General features: G+C 51.4%; 1 protein-coding gene across 1 annotated transcript; it reads left to right on the top strand.

The window, feature by feature from the left end:
• The first annotated feature begins 86 nt into the window (after positions 1-86).
• LOC123350608 (butyrophilin subfamily 3 member A2-like) lies at positions 87-18,641 on the top strand. The gene is made up of 10 exons (XM_044989261.1): positions 87-495; positions 1,621-1,905; positions 5,085-5,186; positions 5,408-5,464; positions 6,834-6,860; positions 7,697-7,723; positions 9,150-9,176; positions 13,036-13,062; positions 14,702-14,728; positions 18,592-18,641. The coding sequence occupies exons 1-10, from the start codon at positions 87-89 to the stop codon at positions 18,639-18,641; spliced, it is 1,038 nt and encodes a 345-aa protein (XP_044845196.1).
• The last annotated feature ends 1,658 nt before the right edge of the window (positions 18,642-20,299 follow it).

Genomic DNA, 20,299 nt, shown 5'->3' with positions numbered 1-20,299 from the left:
GCCCAGCAGAGGTGGGAGGGTGTGGCTTCTTCAGCCCATAGTATGGGGTTAACCTCTTCCTGCCCAGTGTGGGGCAGGTATGCCCCATGACAGATGGCCTCTCCTCATTGCTCACACTGAATCTGCTCCTGGGTTTGTCTGTTGCAGAGAAGTTCTCCCTGGATGGCTCCCCAAGCCCTGTGGTTGGAGTAGTTGGCCAGGATGTGGTGTTACCCTGCCAGCTGTCACCCCCGGCCCGGCTGCCCAGCATGGACGTGCTGTGGAGGAAAATTGAATCAGGATTTATCCCGGTTCATGAGTACTCAGATGAGGGTTCCCGGGACCTGCCGGGGGAGAGTTACCAGAACCGGACAGAGCTGTTCCCGCAGGAGTTCAGCCATGGGAACATTTCCCTGAAGCTAAAACAGCTCCAAGAGGCAGATGCTGGGACTTATCATTGCTTTGTGAAGAACCCAGAATGGAGTCAGGAAGCCACCACTGAGCTAGGGATCGCAGGTGAGATGCAGCACTAGGAAGCACTGTGCCTGGGCAGCCAGAGCCTCCTGTACCCCGGGAATACCACAACACTGAGCCCAGCATGGCATTAGGGTCCTGTGCTGCATGGAGTGGTGTGCAGGCGTCAATAGGGGGCACTTTCCCCTCGCACTCAGCACTGACCCCATTGTGGTGCTAGCAGGCTCAGTGCTGCATTAAATGACCTCTTCTCAGTGAGATGTAAAGCTACAGCCCTCAGCTCTCATGCTCATTGTGGTGCTGTTTGAGGGAATGGGACCTTTAACCCCATGTTTCTGCCCAAATCCCAGATCAGGTGATAATTATATTCGGCCTCCCTGAAACTCCCCCTGCAGTGTCCAAGGGTTGGGATATTGTTTGTTATTCCCTGCAACTGACCCCACGTTCAGTGCTGCACAAGGGCAGTAGAAGGGATGGTCTCTGGCCATTGAGATCACTGAGTAACCTAGCCCCAGACAATACAGTTCAGAAACATCAAGTCCCAGGTGAAGGGCCCTCCTGTGATAATGAAGAGTACTGAGGTTATTTTAAATCATCTCCCATCCTCGGTGGCTCCTAATCCAAACGCCCCACAGGAGACACGTCTGCTTTTAGGGAGAGATTTAAATGAGGGGAGGGTGGTTGTGTGCAGCACAGGGAGAGAGAAATCCAACCATGGGTGGTGGTATGGTCTGGGCACCATTACCAGTGTAGGAGAAGGACTCCAGAGGGGACAGTATTTAGGAGGGTGGCACAGGAGGTGTGGAAGCAGTGATGTAGGCAGTGTCACCAACCCTCACCTTCTGCTCTGTGCTGAAAATCTTGACAGCTGTTTGACTTCACCCCAGAAGTGGCTGCATTTCAGCAGCAAGGTTTGTGATCTCTGTGAAGCAGTTTCACCCTGCACATTCCACTATGAGCCTGCAGTGCATAGTGCTCTATGGAAATGCAAGGTGATATTATTTAATTTCCTCATTTGTCAGGATGAGGGGTCACAGGAAGGCTTTGCATATATGGGAATTGAGCTTTCCAGTCACAGCTCCCTATATCCAGCTGTAGCTGGGGAATCACATGGTGTTACCAAAGACACGATTTCCTGATACACACACTCCCTGTCTCTTCCTGCAGCTGTGGCTCCAGTGTTCATTGTGGTGCTGGGCCCCCGGGACCAGGGGATTGGACTGGCCTGTAGAACCACAGGCTGGTTCCCCAAACCTGAACTCCAGTGGGTTGGAAAGAACGGGCAGAACTTGTCGATGGAGATTGTGACCAACGTGACTCAGGACAGGGAGAACTTGTATAGTGTTGTGAGTCATGTCACTGTCACAGAAGGAGAAGACAATGGAGACATCAGCTGCATAGTGCGGAATGGCCTGCTGGAGACTGAGCGACAATCAGCCATTCACCTCTCAGGTGAGTCAATGCTATTCAATAGTTTTATCTAGAAAGGTCCTTTCATGGATTGAGAACTGGTTAATGGACAGGGAACAAAGGGTAGCAATTAATGGTAAATTCTCAGAATGGAGAGGGGTAACTAGTGGTGTTCCCCAAGGGTCAGTCCTAGGACCAATCCTATTCAATTTATTCATAAATGATCTGGAGAAAGGGGTAAACAGTGAGGTGGCAAAGTTTGCAGATGATACTAAACTACTCAAGATAGTTAAGACCAAAGCAGATTGTGAAGAACTTCAAAAAGATTTCACAAAACTAAGTGATTGGGCAACAAAATGGCAAATGAAATTTAATGTGGATAAATGTAAAGTAATGCACATTGGAAAAAATAACCCCAACTATACATACAACATGATGGGGGCTAATTTAGCTACAATGAGTCAGGAAAAAGATCTTGGAGTTATCGTGGATAGTTCTCTGAAGATGTCCACGCAGTGTGCAGAGGCGGTCAAAAAAGCAAACAGGATGTTAGGAATCATTAAAAAGGGGATAGAGAATAAGACTGAGAATATATTATTGCCCTTATATAAATCCATGGTACGCCCACATCTCGAATACTGTGTACAGATGTGGTCTCCTCACCTCAAAAAAGATATTCTAGCACTAGAAAAGGTTCAGAAAAGAGCAACTAAAATGATTAGGGGTTTAGAGAGGGTCCCATATGAGGAAAGATTAAAGAGGCTAGGACTCTTCAGTTTGGAAAAGAGAAGACTAAGGGGGGACATGATAGAGGTATATAAAATCATGAGTGATGTTGAGAAAGTGGATAAGGAAAAGTTATTTACTTATTCCCATAATACAAGAACTAGGGGTCACCAAATGAAATTAATAGGCAGCAGGTTTAAAACAAATAAAAGGAAGTTCTTCTTCACACAGCGCACAGTCAACTTGTGGAACTCCTTACCTGAGGAGGTTGTGAAGGCTAGGACTATAACAATGTTTAAAAGGGGACTGGATAAATTCATGGTGGCTAAGTCCATAAATGGCTATTAGCCAGGATGGGTAAGAATGGTGTCCCTAGCCTCTGTTCGTCAGAGGATGGAGATGGATGGCAGGAGAGAGATCACTTGATCGTTGCCTTTTAGGTTCACTCCCTCAGGGGCACCTGGCATTGGCCACTGTCGGTAGACAGATACTGGGCTAGATGGACCTTTGGTCTGACCCGGTACGGCCTTTCTTATGTTCTTATGTTCTTATCAATGAGCTGGACATCTGACCTTTCTGTCCCAGTTCAGGTGTGCCCCGGCTGCTTCCTGCAGCCCATACTTAGCTTCCACCTCACCCAACCCTGTCCTTTGTTCCCCAGCAGGGAAAACTTGGCTTCCTGCTGAGATGTGGGTCATCCATGGTCATTGGTTGCTAGGTATCAAAGGCCCAGTGACTGTATTTCCATTGTCTTCTCAGATACTCCACTGATATCAGACTTAGGGCCACAGACAGCTACACACCATTCATACCTGTGTTTTAGCCTGCCCAAATAGCAAACAGACCTTGCCGCTCAATAAGTAACAATACAGCATGTAGGGGAAACTGAGGCACACATAGCCTTCATAAAAAATATTATAAACATTCCCACTTTTTCACACATTAATTTCAACATGGCCAACTGCAAGATTGCACCTCTACAAACAGAGTATAGGTCACAGTTACAGTATGGGAGACTGTATCCTGGAAAGCAGTGACTCTGAAAAGGACTTGAACACGAGCTCCCAGAGCGATGCTGCAGCTAAGATGCAACCCTTGAATAAATAGGCACTGACCCTATGGTGCTATGGGGCAGAAGCATCCAGGGGAAAAAAATAGTGGGTGCTCAGCACCCACCAGCAGCCCCGTGGAACAGATCCTCCCCCTACCCCACCCCCAGGGCCTCCCGCTCACCAGTGGTCAGCTCTTCAGTGGCATGCAGGAGGCACTTGGGGTGGAGGGGGAGGAGCACTGGCAGGAAGAGGCAGGGGGAGGGGGCAGAGCAGGGCAGGAAGAGTTGGGACGGGGCAGGGCAGGGGTGTGGGCTTAGGGGAAGGGATGGAGTTGGAGCGGAGACTAGAGCAGAGTGGAGTTGAGCACCCCCCAGGAACATAGAAAGTCATCACCTCTGCTTGGATGTGTAAATGAGAATATCTAGCAGCAGAAAGGAGATGACATTTCCTCTGTATAAGACTACTATGGTATTCTGTGTCCAGTTCCCATGTTCACACATTCAAATGAGATGTTGACATATTGGAAAGTGCTCATAAACTAGTTACAGGAAAAATGAGAGGTCTGGAAACCTGCCTCACAGTCAGAAACGTAGGGAGCTCAAGTTATAGAGCTTATCCGAGGGAAGGTTAAAAGGTGACTTGATCACAGTCTGTAAGTACCTACAAGGGAAGGAGATTTCTGACAGTAGGTAGTTCTCTAATCTCGCAGACAAAGGCAGAAAGTGGGAGATGGCTGGAAGTTGAAGCTAGACAAATTCAGACTAGAAATATGGTGCAGTTTTTAACAGTGAGGGGAATTAACCATTGGAAGAACTGACCTAGAGACATGATGGATTCTCCATCACTTGGTATCTTTCAACCCAAACTAGGCATCTCTTTCTATAAAATCCGCTTGGGCTGGAACAGATGTTCTGGGCTGGATGCAGGAATCAGGAGGGAGGGTCTCTGGCCCATGTTATACAGGAGGTCTGACTAGATGGTCATAATGGCCCCTTCTGGCCTTGACATCTATGAATCCATGAACTAATAACATGAACTAACGGGGGCCAACTAGGAAAACAATTGTTCTCTGCTGAACATATCTGGACTGGAGGTGGTGACTGAGAACTGGCAGCTGTGTGACAGTGACCATCCGAACAGCCAGCTGGTGCAGGCAAGGCTGGGCAGGCTGGGCATAGAGTCTCTGGCTGTTGGCTTGTAGCAGCAGGAGGGACTTGGGCAGAGCAGAGCCCTGGTTCTTGGAACTGATGTTGCGCTGTCTTCTCCAGTTTCAATGGCTCCATATGTGGCTGTGATTTGAGTATGGAGGGGATGTTTCCTTCATTCCCACAATTTTCTGGGGTCCCTGGGCCAGGACTCATCTGTCAAACCAAGTGGCAAACCCCACTCTCCAGCTCCAGGATGGGACCGTGCTCCTCACACACTGCGCTCTCTGTTTGCCAGGTGACATCTTCCCCCGTGTTTCTCCCTGGCTGGCTGCATTCTGGGTATTGTTCACTCTGGTTCTCATTGCTGCTGGAGCTTGTGCATATCTTGGATACACAGGTAATGAGAATGTGTTATTTGCATGTTTAGAGCCCGGCCCTAGAGGGCACTGGGCTGGCCCATGGGGGCATTTTAATGTTCAGATATTTACCTTGTATTTGTTTTAGGAAACCAAACTAACAAAAACACCGAGGTCCCCGTCCCCACCTGTATTAGTGTATTACTCAGTGTTTCCCCTTCTTTCCCTGTCTCACTGCAATGTCTGATTCTCTGTCTCACAGCAAAGCAAAAGGCATCTAAGAAGAAACTCTCTAAAGAGGAGGCTCTGTTCATTAATGGTAGGTCTCCTGCTCTATCTCTTGCTCTGTCTTTTGAGATGTGTGAGCTCTGTGACACTTGGTGTTATCTGTGGGCTCCGTGCAATGAAAGGAATGGAGCCGGGAGGTCTCTCTCTAGTGATTCCTCATCTCCCCCATGTTCTCACACATGCTGACGGTAACAGGTTGGCAAATGTGTAGTTTGCAGCAGAAACCCAAGGGTCAGTGCTTGTGAGATTCCCTGCATGTGGCTGCAGCAGTGAGATGGGCTATTGCGGTGACAATTCTGGGTCAGATTCTGCAACCCTGGGCAATTGCTCGGTGGCTCTTTCTCCTGAAAGGAAACAACACTGAAAGGTCAATGACACTATGTGAAATGATTCCATCCCTGTGACTGTTGAATGCACAGGACACAGGGAGGGTATTTAACTACTGGCACAAACTCCCCAAGGCAGTCGTGAGTTCTTCATCTCTTGATGGCTTCAACTCCAGACTGGGCACCTTTCTAGAAGCTGCTGTAGAAAAACCCAATTATTGGACTCAGTGCAGGAAAAAATGGGTGAGATTCTCTGGCCTGTGTTACACAGCAGGTCAGAGGAGATGATCTAATGGTACCTTCTGGCCTGAAACTCTGTGAATCTGTGACATTCACTCTCTTGAGATGTGCTAATAGACACAGTAGTACTGGTACGTAACTGCACATGTCTAATTTATTCCACTGTGAACTTTTCAATATTTAAGAACAATGTTGGCTTGCATTGTGATGGTGCTGAGTGGTGCTGACCCGTTCTGCTGGGCACTGCACACACATGCAGGGAAATGCAGATGAAAGGTGCAGAGAATGGGTACAACATGCCAGCATGGTGACTGGGGTTCTCCCGTCAATCACAACTCAGAATACTCCTGAGGATCCCCCTCTCATCTCCTTTGCCCTCTGCCATGCCCCCTTGTGGCCACCATTCCTCCAGCTGGGGAGGGCTGGACAGGACTCCCCTAGCAATCAGTGCTATTCTGTAACTAGCCAGAGGGGTCACTGTGGAGTACTGACCCCACCCCCATGGTTCTACTGGCCATGCTACACCAGCCCAAGGCCTGTGCCACACACAGCCCTGCACCAGGTTAACTCAAGGTGCGTTTAGATACCTAATTAGTTAAATTGGATCAAGTGTGTGTTTAGACAAGGACTAAGGCATGAGAAACTCTCCAGGTCTCCTGAGTGTTAGTGCATATCACTAACCGCCAGCCCTGCTCCTGTCAGACTTGCTGGCTCCTGCACTGGGGCTGGGAGTGCAGGTGTGGGATGTCTGTGACTAACCCCAGTGATAAGGAAGTATACAGCACCACCCAGTGTGTGTTTCTGGGTCTGATTCGTTTCTCGTCCCCATTTCAGAGACTGAGAAGAAGACCTGGGAATCAGGTACTTGGCTAAACCCTAATAAACGTGTGTCTCTCTTTTCACAATATAATGGGATAGAAAAATCACCCCACACACTTATGCAGACTTCAGTTACCTTCATGATCTTTTCCCCCTGCCCTGGAAACAGAGGTGAAAGTAAGCGGGTACGTGCCAGTACGGAGGACCAGTAAGAAAAAGTGCAGTAGCTACCAGCAAGAAAATGGAGCATTCTCTCTCTCTCTGACTCCACCTCCGGGCTCCAGCAAAATTGAGGGTCCAGGAGTCCGGCTCCACGAATGTTCGGGGCCGGGTCTCCCCCCTGCTGCCCCCTTGCGCCTTCCCTGAGTGTGCCCCGGCTCCCCTTTGCTGCCCCCATGCACCTCCCTGGGTCCTGGAGCAGAGTGTTTGTCTCTCCCCATCCCCTGCAGCTCCATGCTGCCTGTCTGCATTAACTGCCACCACAGGGTCCTAGTGCCCCCTCTGCGGCTGCCAGGGCAAGCTGCCCTTCCTTCTCAGACCCACATGCTAGCTCTGCTTGAGTCAATGCACTGGCAATAGAAGTGTGGCTGGGAGTAGCAAGGGTAGCAGCTCAGGGAAGCTGCCAAGTATGTACACAGGGGGTCTGGGCAGGTTTGTACTTGAGCAGTGAGCCCAAGCTGCTGCACCTGCTGATCATGAATGCCCTGCTGCTTTTAGCAAACTGGCTCAAGCAGAGCTAACACATGTCTGCCTGCCAAAACTGGTATCACCCTCTCAGCTGCAGTGCACATGTACTCAGAATTTGGAATAACCCCACATCACTGTGCTTAGAACGACAACACTGAACTCATGATGGTCTCCTTTTCTTCTCTCTCCAGAATGCCAGGAGCTGCGTGAGAAGCTTGGTAAGAACATCCACCCCCATTAGAGCCCCTGGGGAGAGGCTCCCAGCCAGACATGGTCCTGAGCAGATATGGAAGCAGCGACACTGCAGGGCAGGGCTGAGTGAACAGTTTGGGCCAAAATCTGAGTCACCCCAGTCCCACGGCAGCATTGTGAGCGCTCTGCTCTCATTTCTGGATAGACAGGCAGGTGTCACCTGGCCTTTGGCAATCCAATGCCAATCACATTGTTCTGATGCTGCAGAAGGAGAGCAGCCACTTTCTATAGATGACTGCTGGAATGCAGGCTCTTCTGGGCTATTTCTGAGAATGTGGAGAGGAGCAAGAGACTAGGCTTAGGCTCATCTTTCCATGCTTTGTTGCCAAGGTCAGATCCCTGATATGAGCCCTGAAGGACATAAATCCACACTGTGAAGAGGTCAAGCATTGGAGTTTATTACACACAGCGCTGGCGGAGTGTCACCTTGTTTATTAGGCTCAGAGACACTGTCAATCAATTGATTACAATAGAATATATAGATTTTCCATTGGCGGGGGAAAGTGACGGGGTAGGCAGTCCCACACCCCGGGATAGGTTATGCAGCAAGACAAGATAGCACATTAGCCAATGATTAACAGGTTATATAATGTCTCCACCCACGGTCTCAATTAGGAAGCTAACATGTAATTAATACTTGTTATTATTTATTAAAATACATACATAAATAAAATAAATTATTTATTAAAATGTTATTAGTATAAAATATATATGTTGAATTCTGATTTGGGGTCCATAGCAATGGAACAACTCCTTTGATTGTCTAACAGGTACATTCCTAGGGATTAAAGCAAAGGAACAGTGAAAGTATATGGCAATAAAGATTGTCTTCTGTGTGTCTTAAGGCAGGCATTGGTCCCTTGGAAGGGGAGGTGGAAGGATGCCATATCTTATACTGCCTTGTGCCAACCTTTTCATAAACTCAAGGTTGGATCTGTGGGAAGAACATTCCCTACAGAAGAAACTAACAACCGAAACAGGGCTTCTTTGTTCAATCTGCAACTCTGAATAAGACACAATTATTTAGTTCTTAGCTCCAACACCTGGCAATGTGCTGACCAGGCCTATCTTAGCAAGCAAGGCTTTCTGTTTACCCCAGCTTTCTCTTAGCTGGAATTCCCCTTAAATAGAAGGGTAGAGAATTTCAGAGCTGTATCGGGATCCAGACCCACATCTTCCATCAAGGTTAGATGCTTTGCAAATCCCAGGTTTAATTTGTGTTGGTGCAAATCACTAACCACCAGCCCCGCTTCTATCCAAGCTGCTGGTTCCTGCACTGGGGCTGGGAGTGTGGCTGTGGGGAGTCTGTAACTAACCCTAGTCAGTATGGGGCACACAGAATCACACAGCATGTCTCTGTGTCTAACTCTTCTATCCTCCTCCCTATTTCAGATGTGCAGAGCAAGGCTTATGAATCAGGTACTTGTCTAATCCTATAGTAAACGTGTGTCTGTGCTTTCATACTGTAACGAGAAAGAAAAATTCTCATACAATTTATGTACTTGAGTCTCCTTCATGACCATCTCCCCTTGCCCTAGAAATAAGGAAACATGGCAGCATTTGCAGCTCACTATTTCACTATTTGCAGCTCACTATTTCACTATTGTCCTTAACAATAGAGAGTGAATTTAATGCATCTGAAATGGCAGGACTCCGGCTAGGTCTACACTGCTCAGTGGTTCAGATTACAGGTGTGAATAGCAGCATAAACCAAAGTGCTACGCTATAACAATCCTGTGTGGATGCTCTGAGTGTGAACTGAAAGCTTCCTAGTTTGTATTTATATACTCGCATGTGAAGAGGACTACGTCAGTGTGATCTAGGTACCATTAAGTGTGCACCAGCAACATCCACATGGGACAGCTACATCCCCTCAGCCCGAAGTAGGTATCCTTTCGTGCAGGCCTGCACAACTCGTAAAGCAGCGAGGGCCATATTACTCCAAGAAAACAGCTGAAGGCCGAATCCCCCCCACAGCCCCGCTGAACCCCCACAGTGCCGCCAAAACACCTCCCCCAGCACTGCCCAGCCCTCCTAAACCACAACCCCCCCAGCACCACCCGCACTGCAAAAACAACCCCCCAGCGCTGCCCAGCCCTCCCAAAACAATCCCCCCCAAGCCTCACCCTCCCACGGAAACAAACCCTCCTTCCCCAGTGCCGCCCCGGCGAAACAGCAATATTGAACCTTGGTAATATGTGATAGCAGGCCCCTATGGCAGTATAATTAAGGTAAAAGAAAAATGTCTTTTTGCTAGAAGTAGAATAAGCTCTTCCCTCCACTTTGTAATCAATTGCCCTGTTGAGTGAATGAGGTGTGACTGAGGAAGGCGTGGAAGGCAGCACCTCCAGACAGCTGCAACCCTTGGAGAGGGGATGGGAGCCAGACCAGATCAGTAGAACAGGTCAGCCACCCACTCGTAGCTCGTCTCCTCAGCCCCCCACTCCCTGCTCGCCTCCTCAGTTTCCCTCCCCCGCTGCTGGCTCACCTGCCCCCCTGCCACTGCCCGCTCACTAGCCTCCTCAGCCCCCCATCCTCCACGGCTCACTTGCCCCCTGCCAATGCCCGCCTGCTCATCTCCTCAGACCCCCACTCCGCCGGCTCACATGCCCCCCTGCCAATGCCCGCCTGCTCACCTCCTCAGACCCCCACTCCCCCTGCTCACGTGCCCCACCCCCGCTCGCCTTTTCAACCCCGCCCCCCCCAGCTCCCATACTCACCCCCCGCCACTGCCCACCCGCTTGCCTCCTCAGCTTCCCACCCACTGGCCAGTGATGAGCTGCCAAAATCTTAAAAACCAGTTCCCTTCTCACCCCACAAGGGGGTCTTGGCCCGCCCCCACGCCCCGGGACTCCTGCCGCATGCTCCTTGATGCCTCCCCAGGACCCCTGCCCCATCCGCCCCCCTTCGCTGTCCCCTGACTGCCCTCCGCCGCCCCATCCAACCCCTCCTCTCATTCCTGATGGCCTCCCCGGAACTCCTGCCCCATCCAACCACCCCTTCTCCCTGTCCCCTGCCCGCCCCTGGAACCCTTGCCCCTGACTGCCCCCAGCCATCTACCCTCCCCCTCCTTCCTGACAGCCCCCCTGGGACCCTTGCCCCCATTCAACCCTCCTGTTCCCCGCCCTCTGACCGCTCCGATGCCTATCCACCTCCCCACCTTGACCACCCCCCCAAACTGCCCTGCCCCTATCCAACCTCTCCCTGCTCCCTGCCTCACTACTGCGCTGCCTGGAGCTGGGCCACGTCACTGCTGTGCAGCGTCTGAAGCACCGGGCCAGGCCGAGCTCGCAGCACCTCCGCTTCCTGCGAATCAGCTGTTCGTGCAGGAAGCCTGGGAGGGCTCAGAAGGAAGCGGCGGCTTCACGCTCAGGCCCAGCAAGGTGGAGGCGGAGGGGAGGTGAACTGGGGTGGGGAGCGGCTCCCCTGTGTGCCCTCCCCCCTGGGTTACTTGGTGTGGTGCGGGCGGCCCTCCCTGCCCCAGCTCACCTTGGTTCCATCTCCGCCTCCCTGGGCCTGAGTGCGAAGCTGCCGCACCGCTTCTCTTCCCTCCCAGGCTTCTCGCACAAACAGCTGATTTGCGGGAAGCGTGGGGGGGAAAGGGGGAACGGGGCGGGGCATTCAGGGAGGAGGTGGAGCGGAGGTGACTTGGGGCCAGCCACAGGCTGAACTGCCTCCCGCTACTGCCTGCCTGCTCACTTCCTCAGTCCCCCTCCCTTGCCTCACCTGCCCCCTGCATCATCCACCGCTTGCCTACTCACTCCCCCCTCCCCCTGTGGGCCACACAGTGAGCCCACGCAGGCCGCATGCGGCCTGCATGTTGTATGTTGTGCAGGCCTTCTTTAGTGGATAGTTACAGTGCAGCACTTTGGTGCATTCTGCAAATCATATCCCCATACGCTGAACTACAAAGTTGGTTAGACAAGTCCTGAGTCAGGGGCTGGGCAAACTTCCTCCATGCGGATTTGTGGATATATCTCAGTTCTGACCTGCAAAATGGCTGCTATCCCAACGTTGGGCTCCCCATTTGCACCCAGCTCACCACTGCCCCTCAATGCTCACCCACTGCCTCCCCACAGCATCAGTGCACCACCACTGCCCCATAATCCCCACCCTGCCTCCCTGTTATCCAGATCTGTGCTCCACAGTGCTGTCCAGTCCCGTTACTCACCCACCCTGCCTGCCCTCACACACACCCTACATGCCAGGTCACTGGTAGGGGACCTGGAACTGAGCTGTGCAGGGGGTACCACTGCCTACAGCCCTGTGCTATCCCAGCCCTGGGCTTCCTCCCCCAGCCCCAGCTCTGTTGCCATCCCTCAGTCTCCACCCACAGCTTCCTTGCTATCCCAGCCCTCAGCTCCTCAGTCCTGTCCTGTTTCCCCACATCCTACTCTAGGCCTGGGACTCAAATGAACAAAGCCTCCAAACCACACTATGCTCTGTGTGGGCTTTGTGAGGCGCACTCTGATGGGACCCTACACTCGCATTATTCCCACAAGAGCTGGGACAGGATCTGACACCAAGGCTCTAGGGGTCGACAGTAAATCCAGTGCCACACACCCCCACGGACCCTTCCCCAGCTAAGCGGTTGCCAACCACTAACCCTAGAGTTACCCACTTTTGCAAATGAAAACCACAAAGGGATTGGGCACGGCACAGAAATAGGAGGTCTGAGGCCGGGTGACAGGCTGCAGTAGTGCAGGCCTCTCTCTACGTGATATGTTCTGGTGTGATGCTCCCTCCCCTCATTTCTGGCAATGCCAACAGCTGGAGGTGCTGCCCCTCGGGCAATTTGTGGGCTCTGGTAAGGGCTGACCTGGGACCTTGTCTGTTGCTCATTAACAACAGTTTTGTCTACCATGTCCTGTCAGTTCTGAGACCCTTGGCTCATTGGGTACCTCTACACTGCAGCTGGGAGTGACCTTCCCAGCTGGGGTAGTCAGACACTTGTTAGATGGAGTTTGTGCGATAACAATAGCAGTGTTGCTGGAGGAGCAGGGGCAGAGGCTTACGGTAGCTGTGCAACTATGTACTCACGTCTGTGTGAGTGGGTTTGTACTTGAGTAGCTAGCCCAGGCCACTGAACGTGCTACTACTGGCTACCCGGCTACTTTTGTCGCACTAGATTGAGCAGAGCTCGCTCTTGTCTGCCTGCCAAAAGTGGTATCACCCTCTCAGCTGCAGTGCACATGTACCCAGAATTTGGAATAACCCCACATCACTGTGCTTAGAATGACACTGAACTCATGATGGTCTCCCATTCTTCTCTCCCCAGAATGCCAGGAGCTGCGTGAGAAGCTTGGTAAGAACATCCACACCCATTAGAGCCCCTGGGGAGAGGCTCCCAGCCACACACGGTGCTGAGCAGATATGGAAGCAGCGACACTGCAGGGCAGGGCTGAGTGAACAGTTTGGGCCAAAATCTGAGTCACCCCAGTCCCACGGCAGCATTGTGAGCGCTCTGCTCTCATTTCTGGATAGACAGGCAGGTGTCATCTGGCCTTTGGCAATCCAATGCCAGTCACATTGTTCTGATGCTGCAGAAGGGGGGCAGCCACTTTCTATAGATGACTGCTGGAGTGCAGGCTCTTCTGGGCTATTTCTGAGAATGTGGAGAGGAGCAAGAGACTAGGCTTAGGCTCATCTTTCCATGCTTTGTTGCCAAGGCCAGATCCCTGATATGAGCCCTGAAGGACATAAATCCACACTGTGAAGAGGTCAAGCATTGGAGTTTATTACACACAGCGCTGGCGGAGTGTCACCTTGTTTATTAGGCTCAGAGACACTGTCAATCAATTGATTACAATAGAATATATAGATTTTCCATTGGCGGGGGAAAGTGACGGGGTAGGCAGTCCCACACCCCGGGATAGGTTATGCAGCAAGACAAGATAGCACATTAGACAATGATTAACAGGTTATATAATGTCTCCACCCACGGTCTCAATTAGGAAGTTAACATGAAATTAATACTTGTTATTATTTATTAAAATACATACATAAATAAAATACATCATTTATTAAAAATGTTATTAGTATAAAATATATATGTTGAATTCTGATTTGGGGTCCATAGCAATGGAACAACTCCTTTGATTGTCCAACAAGTACATTCCTAGGGATTTATGCAAAGAAACAGTGAAAGTATATGGCAATAAAGATTGTCTTCAGTGTGTCTTAAGGCAGGCATTGGTCCCTTGGAAGGGGAGGTGGAAGGATGCCATATCTTATACTGCCTTGTGGCAACCTTTTCATAAACTCAAGGTTGGATCTGTGGGAAGAACGTTCCCTACAGAAGAAACTAACAACCGAAACAGGGCTTCTTTGTTCAATCTGCAACTCTGAATAAGACACAATTATTTAGTTCTTAGCTCCAACACCTGGCAATGTGCTGACCAGGCCTATCTTAGCAAGCAAGGCTTTCTGTTTACCCCAGCTTTCTCTTAGCTGGTCACTATTTGCTAGGCCTCTGGTCCCTTGACCATACTCTGGACTTTGGGTCTGGAAAAGAGCTGGCACAATCCATATACCAGGTTGTTATACAAAATGCACATGGATTTTAACCCTTCAAGCCCCAATTGTCTACACGTCTATCTATCCCCTAGTTATACCTGGAGTGTGTAGCTTTGATGCTCCAAAGGGCTGTTAGGAACACAGAAAAGGAATTCCCCTTAAATAGAAGGGTAGAGAATTTCAGAGCTGTATCGGGATCCAGACCCACATCTTCCATCAAGGTTAGATGCTTAGCAAATCCCAGGTCTAATTTGTGTTGGTGCAAATCACTAACCGCCAGCCCCACTTCTATCCAAGCTGCTGGTTCCTGCACTGGGGCTGGGAGTGTGGCTGTGGGGAGTCTGTAACTAACCCTAGTCAGTATGGGGCACACAGAATCACATAGCATGTCTCTGTGTCTAACTCTTCTATCCTCCTCCCTATTTCAGATGTGCAGAGCAAGGCTTATGAATCAGGTACTTGTCTAATCCTATAGTAAACGTGTGTCTGTGCTTTCATACTGTAACGAGAAAGAAAAATTCTCATACAATTTATGTACTTGAGTCTCCTTCATGACCATCTCCCCTTGCCCTAGAAATAAGGAAACATGGCAGCATTTGCAGCTCACTATTTCACTATTTGCAGCTCACTATTTCACTATTGTCCTTAACAATAGAGAGTGAATTTAATGCATCTGAAATGGCAGGACTCCGGCTAGGTCTACACTGCTCAGTGGTTCAGATTACAGGGTGTGAATAGCAGCATAAAGCAAAATGCTACGCTATAACAATCCTGTGTGGATGCTCTGAGTGTGAACTGAAAGCTTCCTAGTTTGTATTTATATACTCGCATGTGAAGAGGACTACGTCAGTGTGATCTAGGTACCATTAAGTGTGCACCAGCAACATCCACATGGGACAGCTACATCCCCTCAGCCCGAAGTAGGTATCCTTTCGTGCAGGCCTGCACAACTCGTAAAGCAGCGAGGGCCATATTACTCCAAGAAAACAGCTGAAGGCCGAATCCCCCCCACAGTCCCGCTGAACCCCCACAGTGCCGCCAAAACACCTCCCCCAGCACTGCCCAGCCCCCCTAAACCACAACCCCCCCAGCACCACCCGCACTGCAAAAACAACCCCCCAGCGCTGCCCAGCCCTCCCAAAACAATCCCCCCCAAGCCTCACCCTCCCACGGAAACAAACCCTCCTTCCCCAGCGCCGCCCCGGCGAAACAGCAATATTGGACCTTGGTAATATGTGATAGCAGGCCCCTATGGTAGTATAATTAAGGTAAAAGAAAAATGTCTTTTTGCTAGAAGTAGAATAAGCTCTTCCCCCCACTTTGTAATCAATTGCCCTGTTGAGTGAATGAGGTGTGACTGAGGAAGGCGTGGAAGGCAGCACCTCCAGACAGCTGCAACCCTTGGAGAGGGGATGGGAGCCAGACCAGATCAGTAGAACAGGTCAGCCACCCACTCGTAGCTCGTCTCCTCAGCCCCCCACTCCCTGCTCGCCTCCTCAGTTTCCCTCCCCCGCTGCTGGCTCACCTGCCCCCCTGCCACTGCCCGCTCACTAGCCTCCTCAGCCCCCTATCCCCCACGGCTCACCTACCCCTCCTGCCAATGCCCGCCTGCTCACCTCCTCAGACCCCCACTCCTCCGGCTCACATGCCCCCCTGCCAATGCCCGCCTGCTCACCTCCTCAGACCCCCACTCCCCCTGCTCATGTGCCCCACCCCCGCTCGCCTTTTCAACCCCGCCCCCCCAGATCCCATACTCACCCCCCGCCACTGCCCACCCGCTTGCCTCCTCAGCTTCCCACCCACTGGCCAGTGATGAGCTGCCAAAATCTTAAAAACCAGTTCCCTCCTCACCCCACAAGGGGGTCTTGGCCCGCCCCCACGCCCCGGGACTCCTGCCGCATGCTCCTTGATGCCTCCCCAGAACCCCTGCCCCATCCGCCCCACTTCGCTGTCCCCTGACTGCCCTCCGCTGCCCCATCCAACCCCTCCTCTCATTCCTGATGGCCTCCCCGGAACTCCTGCCCCATCCAACCACCCCTTCTCCCTGTCCCCTGCCCGCCCCTGGAACCCCTGCCCCTGACTGCCCCCCGCCATCTACCCTCCCCCTCCTTCCTGACAGCCCCCCTGGAACCCTTGCCCCCATTCAACCCTCCTGTTCCCCGCCCTCTGACCGCTCCGATGCCTATCCACCTCCCCACCTTGACCACCCCCCCAAACTCCCCTGCCCCCATCCAACCTCTCCCTGCTCCCTGCCTCACTACTGCGCTGCCTGGAGCTGGGCCACGTCACTGCTGTGCAGCGTCTGTAGCACCGGGCCAGGCCGAGCTCGCAGCACCTCCGCTTCCTGCGAATCAGCTGTTCGTGCAGGAAGCCTGGGAGGGCTCAGAAGGAAGCGGCGGCTTCACGCTCAGGCCCAGCAAGGTGGAGGCGGAGGGGAGGTGAACTGGGGTGGGGAGCGGCTCCCCTGTGCGCCCTCCCCCCTGGGTTACTTGGTGTGGTGCGGGCGGCCCTCCCTGCCCCAGCTCACCTTGGTTCCATCTCCGCCTCCCTGGACCTGAGTGCGAAGCTGCCGCACCGCTTCTCTTCCCTCCCAGGCTTCTCGCACAAACAGCTGATTTGCGGGAAGCGTGGGGGGGAAAGGGGGAACGGGGCGGGGCATTCAGGGAGGAGGTGGAGCGGAGGTGACTTGGGGCCAGCCACAGGCTGAACTGCCTCCCGCTACTGCCTGCCTGCTCACTTCCTCAGTCCCCCTCCCTTGCCTCACCTGCCCCCTGCATCATCCACCGCTTGCCTACTCACTCCCCCCTCCCCCTGTGGGCCACACAGTGAGCCCACGCAGGCCGCATGCGGCCTGCAGGTCGTATGTTGTGCAGGCCTTCTTTAGTGGATAGTTACAGTGCAGCACTTTGGTGCATTCTGCAAATCATATCCCCATACGCTGAACTACAAAGTTGGTTAGACAAGTCCTGAGTCAGGGGCTGGGCAAACTTCCTCCATGCGGATTTGTGGATATATCTCAGTTCTGACCTGCAAAATGGCTGCTATCCCAACGTTGGGCTCCCCATTTGCACCCAGCTCACCACTGCCCCTCAATGCTCACCCACTGCCTCCCCACAGCATCAGTGCACCACCACTGCCCCATAATCCCCACCCTGCCTCCCTGTTATCCAGATCTGTGCTCCACAGTACTGTCCAGTCCCGTTACTCACCCACCCTGCCTGCCCTCACACACACCCTACATGCCAGGTCACTGGTAGGGGACCTGGAACTGAGCTGTGCAGGGGGTACCACTGCCTACAGCCCTGTGCTATCCCAGCCCTGGGCTTCCTCCCCCAGCCCCAGCTCTGTTGCCATCCCTCAGTCTCCACCCACAGCTTCCCTGCTATCCCAGCCCTCAGCTCCTCAGTCCTGTCCTGTTTCCCCACATCCTACTCTAGGCCTGGGACTCAAATGAACAAAGCCTCCAAACCACACTATGCTCTGTGTGGGCTTTGTGAGGCGCACTCTGATGGGACCCCACACTCGCATTATTCCCACAAGAGCTGGGACAGGATCTGACACCAAGGCTCTAGGGGTCGACAGTAAATCCAGTGCCACACACCCCCACGGACCCTTCCCCAGCTAAGCGGTTGCCAACCACTAACCCTAGAGTTACCCACTTTTGCAAATGAAAACCACAAAGGGATTGGGCACGGCACAGAAATAGGAGGTCTGAGGCCGGGTGACAGACTGCAGCAGTGCAGGCCTCTCTCTAGGTGATGTGTTCTGGTGTGATGCTCCCTCCCCTCAATTCTGGCAATGCCAACAGCCGGAGGTGCTGCCCCTCGGGCAATTTGTGGGCTCTGGTAAGGGCTGACCTGGGACCTTGTCTGTTGTTCATTAACAACAGTTTTGTCTACCATGTCCTGTCAGTTCTGAGACCCTTGGCTCATTGGGTACCTCTACACTGCAGCTGGGAGTGACCTTCCCAGCTGGGGTAGTCAGACACTTGTTAGATGGAGTTTGTGTAATAACAATAGCAGTGTTGCTGGAGGAGCAGGGGCAGAGGCTTAGGGTAGCTGTGCAACTATGTACTCACGTCTGTGTGAGTGGGTTTGTACTTGAGTAGCTAGCCCAGGCCACTGAATGTCTACTACTGGCTACCCGGCTACTTTTAGCGCACTAGATTGAGCAGAGCTCGCACTTGTCTGCCTGCCAAAACTGGTATCACCCTCTCAGCTGCAGTGCACATGTACCCAGAATTTGGAATAACCCCACATGACTGTGCTTAGAACGACAACACTGAACTCATGATGGTCTCCTTTTCTTCTCTCCCCAGATTGCCAGGAGCTGCGTGAGAAGCTTGGTAAGAACATCCACACCCATTAGAACCCCTGGGTAGAGGCTCCCAGCCACACACGGTGCTGAGCAGATATGGAAGCAGCGACACTGCAGGGCAGGGCTGAGTGAACAGTTTGGGCCAAAATCTGAGTCACCCCAGTCCCACGGCAGCATTGTGAGCGCTCTGCTCTCATGTCTGGATAGACAGGCAAGTGTCACCTGGCCTTTGGCAATCCAATGCCAGTCACATTGTTCTGATGCTGCAGAAGGGGGCCAGCCACTTTCTGTAGATGACTGCTGGAATGCAGGCTCTTCTGGGTTATTTCTGAGAATGTGGAGAGGAGCAAGCGACCAGACTCAGGCACACATTTCCATGCTTTGTTGCGCACCCAGCCCTGAGCCCCGATCATATAAACAACCATCCCCTAGATACACATGGAGTCCGTAGTTTCGATGCTGCAAAGGGCTTTTATTAACACAGAAAAGGAATTTCCCAATGACAGAAGTGTTGAAAATGTCAGATCTGTATCGGGATCCAGACCTTCGTCTTCCATCAATGTTAGATGGTTTGCAAATCCCAGGGCTCCTGTGTGTTGGTGCAAATCATTAACCGCCAGCCCCACTCCTATTCAAGCTGCTGGTTCATGCACTGGGGCTGGGAGTGTGGCTCTGGGGAGTCTGTAACTAACCCCATTCATTATGGGACACACAGAATCACACAGCGTTGTGTCTAACTCTGTATAACAAAAACTGTGTAAATGGCAGATGTGCTGAATGAATTTTTTGTTTCAGTATTCACCAAAAAGTTTAGTAGTAGAATCCAGAGGATTGGAAAAGGGCAAATATACTGCTCATCTATAAAAAGGGAAATAAAGAGTTCCCAGGAAATTACAGAAAAGTCAGTTTAACTTCAGTACCTGGAAAGATAATGGAGAAGATAATAAAGTGATAAATTACAGTCATCATGGATTTGTCAAGAACAAATCATGTGAAACCAATCTGATAGCTTTCTTTGATAGGGTAACAAGCCTTGTGGATGGGGCTAAGCAGTAAATGTGGTGTATCTTGACTTTAGTAAGGCTTTTGATACTGTCTCGCATGACCTTCTTAAAACAAACTAGGGAAATAGAACCTAGATGGAGCTACTATAAGGTGGGTGCATAAATGGTTGGAAAACCGTTCCCAGAGAGTAGTTATCAGCTGTTCACAGTCAAACTGGAAGAGCATATTGAGTAGGGTCTCTGGGGATCAATTCTGGTCCAGTTCTGTTCAATATCTTCATCAGTGATTTAGATAATGGCATAGAGCTTACACATAAAGTTTGCAGCCAATACCAAGCTGGGAGGCATTGAAGAGCTTTGGAGGATAGGATTACAATTCAAAATGATCTGGACAAACTGGAGAAATGGTCTGAAGTAAATAGGATGAAATTCAATAAGAACAAATGCGAAGTATTACACTTAGGAAGGAACAATCAGTCGCACACAACAAAATGGGAAATTACTGCCTAGGAAGAAGTACTGCAGAAAGGAGTTTGGGGGTCATAGTGGATCACAATCTAAATATGAGTCAACAGTGTAGCACTGTTCCAAGTACAGATGCTCCTGGATTACGCAAGACCCGATTTACACAAATTTGGACTTACAGAAAATGTTCCATAAGCCAGAAATAGGATTTTCAAGTTGTGGAAATTTTTGCATAACATA

The sequence above is a fragment of the Mauremys mutica genome, chromosome 15, assembly GCF_020497125.1.
Source record: "Mauremys mutica isolate MM-2020 ecotype Southern chromosome 15, ASM2049712v1, whole genome shotgun sequence".
Classification (NCBI taxonomy): domain Eukaryota; kingdom Metazoa; phylum Chordata; order Testudines; family Geoemydidae; genus Mauremys; species Mauremys mutica.
The sequence above is the reverse complement of the archived record's forward strand: the minus strand, read 5'-3'. Positions and strand labels throughout refer to the sequence as shown.